This window comes from Aplidium turbinatum, chromosome 3 (assembly GCF_918807975.1).
Source record: "Aplidium turbinatum chromosome 3, kaAplTurb1.1, whole genome shotgun sequence".
NCBI classification, from domain to species: domain Eukaryota; kingdom Metazoa; phylum Chordata; class Ascidiacea; order Aplousobranchia; family Polyclinidae; genus Aplidium; species Aplidium turbinatum.
In genome coordinates, this window is record NC_137474.1 from 42,083,708 (window position 1) to 42,100,754 (window position 17,047).

Sequence of the window (17,047 nt, forward strand, 5' to 3'; positions counted from 1 at the left end):
TAAAGTAGCCAACGTTGCAATTGTTTATTTTGTAGAAACGCGTAGGGCGAATGGAAACTTTAAACTGGTTCGGTATCAAGCACGTTATCGCGTTCGCGTTTTGTTGCTCCTACCTTTTTCTAGACCTCTGCTCCGTTTGGCATAAACAAACTTGGCAAACTGTTGGCTACACTTCTGACCAACTCTGGTCTTAACTATTCATAGTATACTTGTACGGTATCAAAAAATAATAACAGCATTGATAGCCTATTATAAAAATGTAAAATTGTAGCAAAATCATGGTATACATTTGCATAATTTTAAAGAAAACACCGAAATTGTTATGAATTGGCACAACGCTGGCAATGCTTCTGACCGATGTTAGCCAACCACACAACTGTGTTTTGAAGCAATACCACATGAAAAGAAGTTTGTGTTAGTAATTTTAAAGATTAAAACAAATAAACCTGAAATAAAATCTTTGAGACCTTTTTGAACGCATGATAAGAAATAAGTTATTGAAATTGATGGCGTATTGTTGGCAAAATGTTGGACATAATTGCCAATCTTGTGCCCTCACATCCAGCATATAGCCGACATTGCAATTGTTTATTTTGTGGAAACGTGTAGGGCTAATGGAAAGTTTAAACTGTTTGGGTATCAAGCACGTTATCGCGTTCGCGTTTTGTTGCTCCAGCCTTTTTCTAGACCTCTGCTCAGTTTGGCATAAACAAACTAAAATGAAACTACTTTGTTGGCAAACTGTTGGCTACCCTTCTGACCAACGCTGGTCTTAACTATTCATAGTATACTTGTACGGTATCAGAAAATAATAACAGCATTGATAGCCTATTATTAAAATGTAAAATTGTAGCAAAATGATGGTATTACATTTGCATAATTTTGAAGAAAACACCGAAATTGTTATGAATTGGCACAACACTGGCAATGCTTCTGACCGATGTCAGCCAATCACACAACTGTGTTTTGAAGCAATACCACATGAAAAGAGGTTTGTGTTAGTATTTTTACAGTTTAAAACAAATAAACCTGAAACAAAATCTTTAAGACCTTTTTGAACGCATAATAAGAAGTATTGAAATTGTTGGCGTAATGTTGGCAATGTTGGCAAAATGTTGGACAAAATTGCCAGCCTTGTGCCAACATACCCAGCATATAGCCGACGCTGGCCCAGCAATCAATGTTTGCTGGGTATTATATTTATTATTATATTATTATTATCAACACATTATATTTATTCATAGTTTGTATTGTCTTGTTTAAAAATTGGATAACTTTTGTGTCATAATAAGTGTCTAGCCACTAGTGAAACAAATTATTATGGAAATTCAACACTGGTAAACGAAAATATCTGCACAATACAAAAGAATTCGTGTCTTAGTCAAGTTAGTCTCGCTGTGAAATGTCCCTGCGACATGTCGGCCGCGACAAAATGTCCTGGTTTTATTTTGTATTTAGCAGCAAAAGTGTCACATTTTTCAACTGCAATCATATTAAAAGTAAGAAAACTCTTGTTTGCCTACTGCCCATAAAAACATTACTGGTTTCGATCTATTTCGATTTAATGTGTTTATTATCCACTAATCAGCAAATATGGTTAAACTTGATTAATAAATTTAATAAAATCTGTCGTGGTAGGCTATTAGTTGGTTGGTTTTGAATCTTTATCCTCGGACTGATAAAGCCTTGATTGGTTATTCTTGGTAGTTTCGCATACTTGTAACTTAGAGGCTTTTGACGCAGGTCGGTTACAGAGATTGACAGAGTAAAGTTTTCCGATTGTTGAAATGTTGTTGCCGTGGAATTATTCCATTCACTAGGTGCCGCTGAATGGAGAGCAGTCCTGAAATGCGTTGCTCAAGCGCACACCCCGAACCAGCACCGCGTGATTTTAAGCCGGGCGCGTTACCACTGAGCTAACGGGGCGGACTTGTAGAACCAAGAAGCATTTTAGCTTTAATTAACAATAAAAATGATTGATGCTAAGGCATCGCAGTGTTTAAATAAAATTTCTTCAAATACTTAAACGTTTACATATACGGTATTAACACTTTTTACAATACAAAGTGTATAGCTTTCATAAGCAAAATTAGCTAAAAATTGACATGAAAAGGGAAGATCAGCTCATTTTAACGCAAAATTTGGCCTGAACGTTTATTTCACCCACAGCAACAATGCGCTAAGCGATCCTAGTAAAATTTGTATATTATCATTGCCCCCTGGTCATCCACAATTGACCGTAGGCCTATTAAGTCAACTGTTAAACGGATGCAACAGCAAGATAATTGTTTTCTTCAAACGCCTTTCAACACAATCTCCGCTTTTTCCTGAATCGACTTCCAACACTTTTCCAGCACCTCGTTGGTGCAATAGTTAGAGCCTGTGGAAACTCTCAAGAAGAATATTCCGTTAACTGTCGAAGGAGTGATCAGGTATTCTCGGTCGTTTTGAATCAGTTGCAGAAGTCGATGGTTGACTTCGTTGGTTGCCTAAAACGTTTATATGACGTAGTTAAATAGAAAAGATAGGAGCAAATTCTAGCTTAAGTTTTTGTAAGAGCCCATGTAAAGAGCAAACGGAAAATGCAGACATATAATACAAAAAACTATCCATCAAGAAACCCAAGGTAGCAATTTGTAAAACCCCGGTTTTTCATCAGTTGTGTGACGAGAATGGATGTTGGTTCGACACCACTCCAGAGCACACGACTGTGTCTCGGGATAATGGGAACAGTATGTACCTATCTCTGCTGCCTGTTGTGTCTGTTCGTAATTTCTATGTAGCAGCTATACGTAAACTGCTACTCAACCTGACTTTTAAAACCAACTCCACACTTGTTGAGAGAATAGCCTACTGTAGGCTATATTGGCAACAAGAGACGGGTTCAATATGTAAGGCACCTGCAGCTAATAAGGCCCGCTAATTTTCAAACCTCAATATTTTTCTAAATACTGCATAATTTTGAACGAAACTTGGAATGAGGATACTTTGGGTCTATCTAAACAACATATCTATGAAACAAGTTTCTAAGTAAAAGGGGTTGTAAAATATTAAAAAAATAAACAAAATCTCAAGCGGGCCTTATTAGATGCACGTGTTGTGAATAAGGCCCGGTTTCAATTAGCACCAAAAGTGATGGCAAAGGTGTATTTTCACTATAACAACACCACAAAACAAATTCTAATCGACAACACAGGCACATAACTAATAATTAAATACACAGAGACAACTATTCCCTCCCCCGCCCCATGCTCCATTTTTTAAAAAGCGACATGGTGTTTTTAGATATGGTAGAAATGGTAAAGTATTTTGATTCTGAAATTATGGTATTTCCATTGCAATAACAAATTGGATTAATGGTGTAACAAGAATTGTTTAGGTCACTCAAGTCTTTAACCCTCACTTTCTTAACCAGGGGTGCACAATGTTACCCCAGGGGCCAAGGGCCTCATTACCAAAATTAGCCTAGTCTGATCATCATTATCAGTCTTGCTTTAATTAGAAAAAAAGTTCAAATTTATTGGTTTTACTGCATCAGCATGCACATATCTTTCACATAAAATGCAAAAAAACGGAAGTCAAAGCGGTTTGTTAACTGCAGAACAGTCTAAAATATGTGAAAATTAATAAAACCACTCAATTTCAGTCCCTCCAAACTTCAACTTTCAGTAACTCAAAAAGTTCTCAACTTTAGGCTGTAAAACTTTACCAGTTAGTCTCAATTCACCATAGCAGCAATCAGAGCTTCCAATTTTGTTTAAAAGATTTGTAACAACGGAGATCCAGGTGGTGGGCCTTATTTCTGGCCGGGCCTTATTAGCTGCAGATACCTTACGAAAATGATATTTCAGCAAAATTATATGAAGCTTGGAGGAGCCCAATATCGTACGTACCTCTTTTGTGCTACCATTGGGTAAAACAATCCGAAAACAAACAAGCCCAAGAGTGACTTTGAATAGAACTTGAAATCGCTTGTCAGATCGAACGAGGCTTTCAAAATACTTCGCTCTAGCGACACCGGCTCTCACGTGATGACGTAATCTTTCCAATCCGATCATCCTCAAAACAAACCAGATCTTGATTGCTCGAAATCTTCGGCCAAGAGATATTTGCCAATGCTGTAAAAGTTTTTCGCCAGAAATAATTGTACCAAAGCTTAACAAAATCCATCAAAAACTAAGGCTAAGCTTACATGGTCAAAAAACGTGCGATTCGAAACGAACCTTACAGTCAAGTTTTTTTATAGAGAGGGAATTGAATCTAACACGTAGCCTACGTAAATTATAAGCTTAGGCTATCATTGTTAAGTTAATAACAGTTGATATAGCCTACTGCTCTTCTCCAATGAAATTAGTCAAAAAAGCGTTTGCTGTCTCAGTTTCATGGCTACTTTGACGTGCTATTAACTTTCAAATTTTAAACCAAAGCATCTTACCCTATAATCGATGGTTTTGCGTTGTTCTTCGTGCTGGAGGTAAAGAGGATTGACATCAAATGAACTCATCATGTCCGAGCTATTGCGAACCCTAAAAAGATAAGTTAATTCAGTTTTAACCAGATTACGCTGGTTCGAAACCTGGTCAATAAACTGCATTGGCAGCATCATATAAAACAGACTACAAAAAAATTAAATTGGCAACTCTGACAGTTGGTCTTGCGGTAGGGATTGTAGACAGTGCCGGTCTTAGGGAATTTCGGGCCCTGTGCAGAATATACTTTGCGGCCCCAATGACAATGATCCAATTCAGTAGCGTAGCTAGGTATTTTGAAAGGGGAAAGGGGGTAGTTTGACGGTCGGCGGGCGAATCCTGCCGGTGTGTTTGCTGAAGGCGACACCTAGCGGCGGGGGATCTGAGGGGGGCCTCCCCCAGAAAATTTTGGAAAAATTGCTTTGAATTTGAGGCATTCTGAGAGCATGTTCAACAAAAATTTGGGTAGGAATATTGCTGTAAAATGGTGCTGTCCGGTGGCATAGCAAAAGGATAAGATCACGTTTTCTTTGGCATTTTTCGGAAATAAAGGTATGTCTCTATGTTGAGTCTGGATGCAACCTATTTCATCCCCTGAACAAGTCGCACCTCGATTTCGTACCCTAACCCTGGTACGAAATAGGTTGAATCCTTAAACATTTCTAACCCTGACGTGATTGCATAGCATGAACAATTGTTGAGAGAATATAATTTCCAGCACATTCTAGGGCGCATCTAGAAAATGTTAATGCTGTATCCCTTAGCTTCCATTTAAGCAGAAAAGCTTTGGAATTTTAAGTTGCTTAAACATTTGATGACATTGCATCAGCATAATAACGGTGAATTCTTTGTTAAGAATGGACGGGAGTACTTACCTACTTCTACACTAATCAGCGCAATTTAGTTCAAGTGTTATATCACAATGTTTGGCTTTGATCTCCGAGTAATATTGACAAGGCAAGGTTGGTTACAAAATTAAATTATACGAGTAGGCTAAGTTTTGGTATTACAGTGAGAAAGAAAAGGCCCAGGAAAAAAATTTGTAAGTGAGAATGCATAAGATGAACCTACAGTACTTGCTCCCCATCACTTTGGCTCACATGACACGCAAAAATAAATCTAAGGATAAAGCCTAGTGAAACTTTGCACAGCAGAAAACAGTAACGTTAGTGCTGATGTTTTCCGAGTCCTGCCCAGAGAATTGTGACGCAAGAAGCCACACGACCTCGTTCGGTGGAAGTTAATCAGTTATGTTGTGTATTGAGCAGCTACGCGGCACTTTGACTCTTCAATGGTTTGGTCTGATGAAGGCCTTTCAGAGTGAAGAATTATCAACATAAAGTGATTAAGCATGACGATCGAAGTTAAATCTCGTGTGTCTGCCGAGATAGCTGCTCAAACTGGACACGTTTGTCCACTGTCAACAAAATCGAATTTCGACCTATTTCGTACCCTGAAAAGATCGAGAGAAATTTTGAAATGTTTGCGGCAACTCCGATGAGTAATTTCGGCTAAAAGTTGTTTTTTTTCTCGATCTTTTCAGGGTACGAAATGTTCAGGGGACGAAATATAGGTTGTTTTTCTATGTTTTCTTATTGCTAATTCCTTCGTTGAATTCACTTGTTGAATTTTTCCATTGGAAATGACAAAAATTACTGCATTTTCTGAGTAAATGCGGGCCCCCTAATTTGCGGGCCCTGTGCGATCGCACGGTTCGCACACCCCAAAGACCGGCACTGATTGTAGATCATAGGGATGCGAAACTTCATCCGCTTTTGGCTTATCCGCAACATTAGAAGGGTTACGTTTTTTTGTAATTTACAAAATATTTTACTTTTTATGGGTTATATAAGAAGAGTGAAGTTGGTTTTAAAGTAATTTAAGGTTTTTAGTTGAAAGCAAGCCAGCAGTAAAGCGTAAAAAAATGTCAAATTGGCAATTGACCCTTCTAATGTTGAAGGAACAACGGAGTTGCGCGTCCCGTAATGTACCATCCCTATCTTGCAGCAATGGTGCAAGCCTTTTCAAGTAGGCTATAGCCTACAGGCCACCGAATCGACGAGAGCAAGTTTGAGAGCTGGCTTTCTCAGTCTGAAGATAAACGTATCTTCAATCAATGAAGTTAATCGTAAAACTCACAGTAGCTCACTAACAATGTGCCTAAAAAAGAGAACAAACATGGCAGGACTTCGACACGAAGAGTGTTGAAAGAAAACAAAATAGGATAAATCAAAGCCTATTAATACGGACAACAATTAAGTTCACAAAAAAATTTAAAACTAACTTAGAAAATATGGAAAAGAAACGAGTCTACTGTTTCTACTCACCACAACGCACTGCAGTCGAAGCTAATCTGCATCCCTTTGTGTGGGTTGAAGTTGAAAGATGTGACTTTCTATTAATAACATGCGCGGTGAATTGGTATTTGTGATAATAATCTGTATTTACTGTAAACTTACAAACCTTCTGTAAAAATCAGCATAAAAAATCAACTTTAGAAAAGAAAAAATGTCCGCCCCCCTAACTCAGTGGTTAAGCACCTGCATCAAGACAAAGCAACGCTGGTTCGGCTCTCGGGGTGTGCGCTTCAGCAAAATGTTTTAAGACTGCTTCCATTCAGTGGCACTTAGAGAATGGAATAATTTCCCGACAACAACATTTTAACAATCAGAAACTTCACTCTATCAAACTCGGTAACCGGCCCTGCGTCAAAAGCCTCTACAAGTATGCGAAGCTACCTAGAATAACCCATCGAAGGTTTGTCAGTCCAAGAATAAAGATTCCAAACCAACCAAGAATAATAACCAATTGCTTGCTCACTTCACCTCCAAGCCTTTGGCAAAATGTCTAAATTCTGGACACAAGAGGGCGTTTCCTGCATACGCGGCGTCAACATGAAGCCAGACTTTCTCCTGATGACCTGCGACATGAAGAGTTGTTTTTAGAAATTCTATTTTTTTAAACTTAAACGTATTTTGGATCAGAGAAAATACAGGCTGTGCAAGCGGGTAAGTATACTGTTAGTGGTAGTTTTTCCTACCTGACTGCATTACCCATGTCCCCAGTGCTGTATTCGTAAAAAAAGCACAGGGTATACTGTCAGATTTGTCAAAATGATAAATAATAACTTACACAACTTGCAAAATAGTAATCTTTATTCTACCATAACATGAATTATCAACATCAAAATTGGACGAGAGGTACAAAATTATTTATTTTTGGAAAACCAGAGGGCATACTATAACTGCTCGAAAAAGCAGAGAGCATAGGCTACTGCGTAGACCGCCGTATACCCTCAAATACAGCACTGCATGTCCGATATGTCAGTGGGCTACTAGAATTTAGGAAATACAACCGTAGGCTATCTGGGCAGGCGAGCTTACATGTTAGACGTAAATTGTAAGCATTGACGGCCTAGTTTTACAGTATATAGTTTTCCATGGAGGAAGCTTGCCAACATCAATTGCCCCAGTAGCCCATTTTGACCATGTAGCCCATTTAATTTCGCTTGTCGCTGAAAGACGGAGAAGAGAATAAGAAAAACGATTTTTGCGCTTAGTTGAAGGTTTGTGGAAGTTTGTTGCTCAATTGAAGTCAAATTCTACACTCTAGTCTAAAACAATTCCAGTGGGCCACGAAAAAACGATGAGATTAGACTCCTGTTAATTAAGAAAATTTCAAGAGTTTTTAATTGAGAAGTTGACTTCTATAACTTTTTCCAACAGCTTTCAATATAAATTATGTCTAAAGTTTTGTTGTTGTTTTTTCGTAAAACTTACACACGTCTCCGAGTTCAACAATGTTGTCGAAAGAAAGGCACGCAGTAGTTCCAAGTGTGGCGCACACCTGAAAGTAATACAAGCGACAGGCTGTAACAAAATTATTAAAGGGTAATTGATATCATTTAATTTCGTATTGATCCTTTATCTATGTCAACCAGTAGTTCCTATCCTAGAGTGCACAACTGCACATACTCTTTCAGTAACACTGCCTGTTTTTGTTTTTTTTATTCTTCCCTGCTCAGAGCTACCGAGTAGAGAAAATGAAATTATTATTATTGCACAAACAATTTGCCTCGATATGTCAGTGCCTGATTGCGGCCCGTGAATATCAAGTAATGAATAATTGTAATTTGTAATATAACAACGTTTGATGCTTTATTGAGGAAAAACATGTTTTCGTTTATCAACATTTTCATTCACTCTTCAAATCGCTTTTATATCAGACCTGATGCCATCTGATTGTTTTTATCGTTCTGAATACTTTCAACTCTTCTAACACTCATTGTATGTAAATTTGTAACAGTAGATATTTAGTGAGCTCTTAAGCTGATGACATCCAAAGTGACTCTCTGTTACCTTTGTGCATTTGCAGTTTGTGTATTATTTCGTTGTTTTTGTTTTGGATATGGACAACTTTGTCTGACGCAAATAAATAATAATAATTTATTTATTTTTCAACGTATGTTATGGTTTGTGTGCCAATATAAGCTTTGTAGCGAAATAAATTGTAACGGAACATTAAAACTGGGCCTCTGGGGGAAGAATGTGGAGAAGAAACATCATGGATTGTTTAAGTTCTTGGTTGGCCTAATTTTTTACTTTTAGCAATGACAATTTGTTAGATGGAATCACTGATCACCTTTCACTATACAATGCTGGCTGAAGTTATTATTTTCCTCATCTGAAATGCTATGCCAACATCACCAATCCTTTTACCATTGATCCAGCTGTGGCGCACGATTTTTTTGTTTGTCGTATCCAGGCTTATACCCGGTGGTTGAAGATTTAGATCAAGTGGACGGGAAGGCAAGGAAGCCAATCTTCGTGTCCACCTTCAGGCATGCCTTTAAGTGTCCTGCCAAAGACACAGCCGCATGCTCTTGAGCGGTGTCGAACCGGTGCTCTTTCGATTGCCGTTCCAGGGCTCTCACCACTCTTCTATGTAGCCGACATTTAATTAATTGTGAGAAATTAATGTCGCCTTAGTGGAAGTTTTTTTTATGGAGACATTGATCTCAGTTTTTATAAAAGACTGTTTGTTTGATTAACAGTGAGAATCTTTTTCCTGATAAAAAAAAAAAAGCATTTTTAAACAAAATTAACATTACCACAATAAGGAGGCTTCAAGCGCAGTGAAATATTCCAAAGGAAGTTATGAAATATTCAACGTGAAACTCACGTAAATTGGAATCTTTCCATTCTTTCTGTCTTCGTCAATCGCTTTCTGTAAGATTTCTCCCGTCAAAGAAATATCTTCGTCAACGTCCAGTAATCGCATATTTACCATAGAGACCAAGCCTGATGAAATGGATTGTGTTCTGTATGTTCACACAGTTACGCAAAGTGCAGGCAAGGTGCGAGCAGTGGCATACGGTGACCATCTTTTAGGGTGTTTCCTTTTCTTCAGTAGGCCTACCGTAAGCTTTAAACGCACACTAGGTTTGCAGTTTGCTCAATAGCTGTTCAGATAATATCAGATAAACTGATGTGATATTTTTAAAGAGTCACTGCGCAAATTAAGCACGTGTTTGAAACTTTCTAAAATAGCAATGTGGACACCCAAAAATGTGGCACCACTATACAAACCACAACGGCGATAGCCAGACCTGCTCTTTCCACAGAACAGTGGCTATATCTCGAAGCATACGCCACCATGCGGCTGGTGATTTCGTGTTCTGTTTGATTTTTGTTTCTCGTCATTTCCTCTTTGACTACTTTACATCGAGCAGATAATAATGTCACCAGTGTTGAGTCACTGGCAGATACTGCAACAAAACAACAATGCTTAATCAAAGCTATGCATTGACAACGTGTGAGTGACGAGTGTCATTTCTCCCAACTATTGTCAACAAGATGAATTGGCCACATGCCACATGTAAATTTTTACACATGTTCGTTGTCGTCGTCGGCTCCAGCTCGTGTCCGAGCATTGGTTTCGTCTTCAAATTGAATTTGGTTTTGGATGGTGATGTCGTATGTGGCTTTGGAGGCCCAGTCTATGATGAAAAAGACGTGAGCAAAAGTCACATTGTATGGAGGGTGGGGGACGTGGTAGTTTTAGCTTTTCTTTTCTAGTGTTTCGTTTTTCTTGGGCTTTTTGTATCCTGTTTTTTTTCAAAAATTTCCGTGCCTTTCCTAATTCTTTTTCTCCAAAGTGTTATGTCACTAGCAAGTAGTTCCCATGAATCCAGATTTTTACACATGTTATAATCATTTATTTTACGTGAATGGGTTTTGTGTCTAAATAAGGTTCTCGTAACCAAAAACGTATCTAGCCAAAAACTGTCATTTTGAGTTGATTGATTAAATCTTCATCTTCGGAAAGGGAAAACTTCTTTAAGAGCTTAATTCTGGCAGTTTCGCATACTTGTAGAGGCTTTGAACAACTGACACAGGCCGGTTGCCGAGGTTGGCAGAGTAAATTTTCCGATTGTTGAAGTGTTGTAATCTGTAAATTATTCCATCCACCAGGTGCCGCGGCCAGAGATAATTTTAAAGTTAAGGTGCTACCGGCCAATTTGATGTTGAATGCTATCTATTGGCTACCAGTGTAATTTCTATCATCGATTTAATGGATCTGTTAGGGGGAAATATTGTTCTGTCACTGACGCAAGATCATATTTGACGTCATGCACAAGGCACAATCGTTTTGAATGTTAAGTAACAGAATGACAATCATGTGTTGGATTCAATGCAGCATTGTTCTCAATCATGTGCTCTTAGTTGGCTATAGGTAGCACTTTCATAATTAAAAAATTTTCATTTTTTAACTATTTCTAACAAAAAGTACGATGAAATTGTGAAAATTTAACTACTTTGTATGACGCCACCTCCCGGGCCATGACCACCGTGAATAAAGCACGCTGGAAGCGCTAATGCTTTGGCGAGCCAATCCATCATGATGGTTTCTAACTCGGTACAGGCAGGTGAGGAAGCCTGAATAAAAGAAAAATTTGTTCACAAGTAAGATCAAGATCTTTTCAAAGGTTAAGGTTCCATTGGAAATTGTGCTTGGCTACTAACCTAGTAAGACAACAAGGACTGAACTGCACAACATCACATATACGTATGAAACATTAAAGTGCTTGCTATGGTAACCAATATGTTGTCTAATTTTGTCTAATATTCTGTATCGATAGTGCAGGCGTGTCCAGTAATCTATACCGCTACAATATATGGTGTTAATCTTATGCATTATTACCAGTAGGCGTGTGTGCAAGTTGAAAAGGCTATTGGATAAAATAGGCAAAACATCAGGTTTGGAAATACACCAAGTTTAGACGTACCCAAGTAAATCCTATCGCGGACACCGCTGCAGAGAGCATGTCTCCTAAGAAAGATGGGTAACTTGCTCCCGTGGGAAAGTAACCCAAAAACCCAGAAGCTTGCCAATGAGTATTTCCCTCAAATACAACGTTGTCAATGTCCTTAAACACTTCCTGCCACGTCTCATGATCATCAGGTGAGCTTTCAGGAACCTTGTCTCTCATAAAACCTTCACATAAAAAACGTTGGTAGCCTGATTATATAGATTCCAGTCAAATAATACAAATTTAGTAGACTACTGTAGCCTATGCCTAAACGTCCGGGTAGAAATTTTACTTTTTTATCAACGCTTTAGCTAGGCTACTAACTCAATACAGCAGCCTACAGCACACTGAAAATGGTGATACACTGCAACTTCCGCTACTCTTGTGTGGTTTATTTGGTACACCACAGCTGTCTTTAGCTAGCCATGAGTGCAAATTCTTATAAAAACTTTTCAAAATTGCACTTTTGTTAAACTAACCTGGCTTTACATCAGACAAAGGTGGTCGTTCGCCTTGTTGAAGAGAGCCATAATAAGCGATGATGATATCAACCAGTTTGTGGGCGGCTTCGCGAAATTGATTGTTCTCCAAACCCATCGGTGGAACGCAGGCAGGTTTTGTCTGCAAAAATTGTTTTTGCGTTGAATCTATCACTGAAAATAACTTTTAATGAACGGGTAAAATAATTTAAGACGACGCCTTCTGCTTCCAAAATAACCGATCCGACATCTCAGTCTGTTAAGTGTTAACCTGGCAGAAGACTAAGATTAAAAAACACTGGTTCGACTCTCGGGGTGTGCGCTTGAGCAACGCATTTCAAGACTGCTCTCCATTCAGCGGCACCTAGTGAATGGAATATTTCCCTGGCAACAACACTTCAACAATCGAAAACTTCACTCTGCCAATCTTGGTAACCGGCCCTGCGTCAAGAGCCTCTAGAAGAATGCGAAACTACCAGGAATAACCAATCAAGGCTTTGTCAGTCCGAGGATGAAGATTCAAAACCAACCAACATTCAGTGGCACCTACTGTGTAGAATAATTTAAAGACAAGAACACTTCAATAAGCGAAAGAACACCACTCTGCTAATTTCGGTGATCGGGTCTACGTTAGTGGTTCAAAGCCTTCATGAGAAACTGTCAGAATTGATGTTGTCTGAAGCTTCCAGAGAACCTTTTTCAGACTGAGAATAAATATTTCCTAAACCGATTAAGTTAGTTTAACCCGATTAGGTTTTTTTCTCCCATGTTGAAGCAGGTTTTTGTTTACAAATAGCCTACCAACAAATTGTCTACAGGTAGCCCACATTGCAAGCAAGACGATATTTAAGACAGCCAGTTGCATAACAATCTTTGGTTAGATAGATGAAAATTATTTCTTTATAAAGGTGTTTTTCGGATAGCTTTTTTAATAGGGTTAATGGGAGGTGTTTCACGTAGGCCAACCGAATGCGGTAAGCCTTGGTTTGATTACTGGGCCAAACATTTAAAAATGATGTAGGCTACAAATCCAAGCTAGCAAAATATACTATTTTACATCTATTCAAAATCTGTGTACTTTGAATCAACGTAAAACGGACAGATTTCTCTAGCAGGGTTGTTTTTATCCTTTAGTGGTTCAGTAAAGATAGACCAAAATGAAACTGGTTATACACATGGCAACAGCACAAAACTTCATGAAGATATCATAGCTTTCGTGAAATAAACCATCGTTGTTTACATTATCTATGTAGCCTACCACCAGTGTTGTACGTTGACGGCGTCAACTTTTTGTTGACGCTGAGGCTAGCGCCGTCAATTTATTTTTCAGTTGACGGAAGTGATAGCGCCGTCAACTATTTTGCCGATTTTAAGCGTCAAGCGCTAAGCGTCATTTTTTGTTTTCATGGAAAATCTCGTTTCACAATATATTCTGGCCAGCGCGACTCATCCGAATTACCGGCTTTGGCGATGGTTGGAACGGCTCCCTGGAATACACGCGGAAGAAGGTCGCCAAATGGTGATCACCCATGTATTGAGAACGAGGGATCAGAGACAGAAAGCAAAAAATCCATGAATGGCATCGCGGACGTTAAATATACTTTATTTCAAGAGCTCTATGCCCCTGAAAAGAGCGATGTTGGTGCAGTGGACCTCGTTAAAAGATTTATACATGCTAAACTATCACAGCACGCTTGGAACAGTGATGCCTTTCCGACTAAACGTTTTCAACTTGTTTTTGAAATACAACACACCAATACTAACCAGCGCTGCTGTGGAACGCATGTTTTCACTTGGAAAGGACAATATGCGCAGGGGCGCCGGAAGTGGGGGGGAGCGGATGCCCCCCTGCCCTCAAATTTCTGTGGATGGCGAGGGAAGAGGGAGCAATGGTGCCCTTTTAAGGTCATGTAAGCTACTGCACACTTTGCAATATAACAATTTATGCTATTCGCTTTTAGCCTAATTATAATGTTTTATTTTGCCTCAAAATAATATTCACGACACAAAATTCTCCATCATAGTAAGTTATATTACATCATTAAGTTATAAAATAGCATGATGCCCTTCCGTGCCATTGTTGTTTGTATAGCGGACACTTGTATCATTACTCGATAATGAGCTGATAGATGAGCATTATCGCTATATCTTATCTTAAAACTTAAAAACAAATTGGCCTTTCAGCAACAAAAGTGCCCTTTTTTCATCAGGTTTATCTTGCCATCAGGTCATCTTGCCCCTCCAGTCAAAAATCGCTCCGGCGCCCCTGCATATGCGTCCCAAACGCAGCAGATTGTCAGACAAACGTTTTGAAATGCTTGTTTTTCTGCAAGGAAATAACTAATAGGCTGAGCAGCTAATTACAATACAGTCTCAAAACATAATATCTGCTCTTTGTTTATAGCTATTGTTGCCCTGAACTTGGTTGAAATATTTCCGTTTTATGAGACGCTGGCAAAAAATAGCGCTGACGCTGTCAATTTCTTCAAGAGCTTACGCAGTCCTTTACGCCGTAAAGTTTTTAGGCAATTCGCGCTGACGCCGTCAAATTATTTCAATGACGCGTCCAACACTGCCTACCACCTTCACCTTGTGAAACTCCAAAAAAATTGAATGGAGAGCTGTACAAAGAATGCATATTACTGACTTACTGTATTATATAATATACTGTAAACACACTTTAGGCTACAATGCAGAACTTCAAGAGGACTGACTAGTGACTACTATACCTCAAGTGGCTCATTTGAAGTCATTGCGTTCCACAAAGTTCAGCTCTAATGGATTAGAAGTCCTTGTTGAATAATTTCAGAAAACTCTTTTGAAAAATTCCTTCAGGTGTCTTTACATCTGTGGAATTTAAAGTTTCAGCAATTATCACCAGTGGCAGGCATCAGCAGATCCGTGTATGCGCTGTGTAGGTTACAAACTGAAAGAGCAAATAAAAATACCAATTACAGCAGGGGCGGGCAACTTCTTCAGGCGGCGGGCCTGATATGGGAAAATGAAGTAGTTGGCGGGCCGGATTCATAAATTGCTACATTAAGCGTGTATTTATCCACCTAGACAAAGAATGAATTCTATTTAATGTAAACTTTAAGTTTAAAGCATAAAGACCAAAAATAGTCTTTAATGAATTTATTAACAATTAACGTAATGTAGCTTCTGAAGTCAATGGGACATCTGTAGTCGATCAAAGTTGTCACTTTCATTGAAACATCTATGGTAGCCTACTGCTTTCTTGCCGACTTGTGTGAAAAAGCGCTTGAGCATATTTGTTAAATTCGCGACACTCCTTTTCAACTTTACGTTTCTTGGCAAAATCCATAGGAAAATATTTATTGTAGGCTACATTCAAAATCTAATTCTAACTGAAAACAAAGAAACTAAAAACACAAAGAACCAGAGAATAACCAACAATCACTATTATTTGTATACGTTCCCCGTGCAATTATTACACTAATCAGCCAAATTTCACTTTGATCTATTTTTCCAGCTTGAGACTGAAGGAGGTTCTTAAAAGAGACAAAGAAAAGGGATGGAAGGCCCGTTAATGACGGAACATAACATGCTTGTCACTTGACTAAAAACCGAAAATAAATAATCAAAGAACTAAAAAATAACCAACAGTCACTATTATTTGACGTAGTAAGCAAGTAGTGGAGGATTGCGGTAGAGTGGCCGCGGGCCACATTATGTAAAGACCGGAAACTGTCTGCGGGCCGCTCAAAATCCCGTCGCGGGCCGGATCCGGCCCGCGGGCCGTATGTTGCCCGTCCCTGAATTACAGGATGGTCCCATACAGCAAAATCCGCCATCTCAAAAAGGATCTGTTTAGTTGTCTTGGGATACTGTTTTTGGACGTATTCGTCCATTTGTTGGCAAGGGGCCTACAAAAGGGACAAGCCTTAAAAAATGACGTTATTGCTAAATGAAACTCGGAATAGTTTCGTGAGCGACTAGGGAACGTTTAAATATTACGTAACTCCTTCGAGGGGGAGGGGAGTATGCAAAGCGTTACGTTAGCGTCACATCGGGGGTTCAAGCAAAACGTTACGTAACGCTTTCGAGTACGGAATGGTAGTTTTTGTGCTGAATTTGTATGAAAAAGCGTTACATGGGGGAGAGGGGAGGTTGAAAAAAACGTTACGTTGGCGTTACATGGGGGAGGGGAGGTCAAAAATTTGGAAAAAAAGCGTTACATAATATTTGAACGTTCCCCTACCTGGTTTTTCTTTTAGTACCAGCCTAGCTCATATTGTAACCCATCTACCCAAACGGATTTGACGATGTTGAACAAAACAAATCCAAAAGGTGGTAAATGCTCTGAAGCAGTGGTCCTTAACCCCTGGCTCGCGACCTAAATATAGAAGTTTGTTTTCTTATTCTTAATCGCGGAAGTTTGTTTATTATTATTAATAGATCACTATAGCTACGATTTTGGGTCGCGACAAAAAAGATTAAGTAGGTTACCAACCACTGCTTTAAAGCAAGCGTAAATATATTACTGTAGTTTATGTTATCCGTGGGAGCGTATGTAGAGCACTTGGCAACGTCTCCCTGAATTGAAAACAAATAGGCTACTGTTTAAAATTGTTCGTCAATCAATGTCAAAAGTGTTTATCAAGCTATCGTGAATAAAAAAAAAACCTGTTCCAATTAACACCATTCAAAATGTTTCAACTAACCCCATATGCTCTTGAAAGTGGAAACGTAGCCTACTGTCATGTCGCCAAAAAAACAGGCAATTTAACTTTCTCTAGTATACTATGGCACCTACAGGTAATGTA

At 38.8% G+C, this 17,047-nt stretch overlaps 1 protein-coding gene across 1 annotated transcript; it reads right to left on the reverse strand.

The window, feature by feature from the left end:
• Nucleotides 1-1,306: 1,306 nt before the first annotated feature.
• Nucleotides 1,307-15,096, reverse strand: LOC145767562 (aromatic-L-amino-acid decarboxylase-like). Its single transcript, XM_082579405.1, has 12 exons — nt 14,990-15,096; nt 12,261-12,402; nt 11,758-11,966; nt 11,287-11,407; nt 10,078-10,236; nt 9,651-9,769; nt 8,249-8,315; nt 7,295-7,389; nt 6,797-6,864; nt 4,436-4,526; nt 3,894-4,118; nt 1,307-2,489 (listed from the first exon to the last, which is right to left on the reverse strand). Exons 1-12 carry the CDS (start codon nt 15,011-15,013, stop codon nt 2,295-2,297), a joined length of 1,515 nt encoding a protein of 504 aa, XP_082435531.1. The 5' UTR covers nt 15,014-15,096; the 3' UTR covers nt 1,307-2,294.
• Nucleotides 15,097-17,047: the final 1,951 nt, after the last annotated feature.

Excerpts from the sequence above, each read along its gene's own strand:
- LOC145767562 (XM_082579405.1), bottom strand. The coding sequence starts at position 15,013 with ATGACTTCAAATGAGCCACTTGAG. Across the intron at positions 11,967-12,260 it reads TTTGTCTGATGTAAAGCCAG|GTTTTATGAGAGACAAGGTT; the intron begins GTTAGTTTAACA and ends TTTTATGTGAAG. Across the intron at positions 9,770-10,077 it reads CTGTTCTGTGGAAAGAGCAG|GCTTGGTCTCTATGGTAAAT; the intron begins GTCTGGCTATCG and ends CCATTTCATCAG.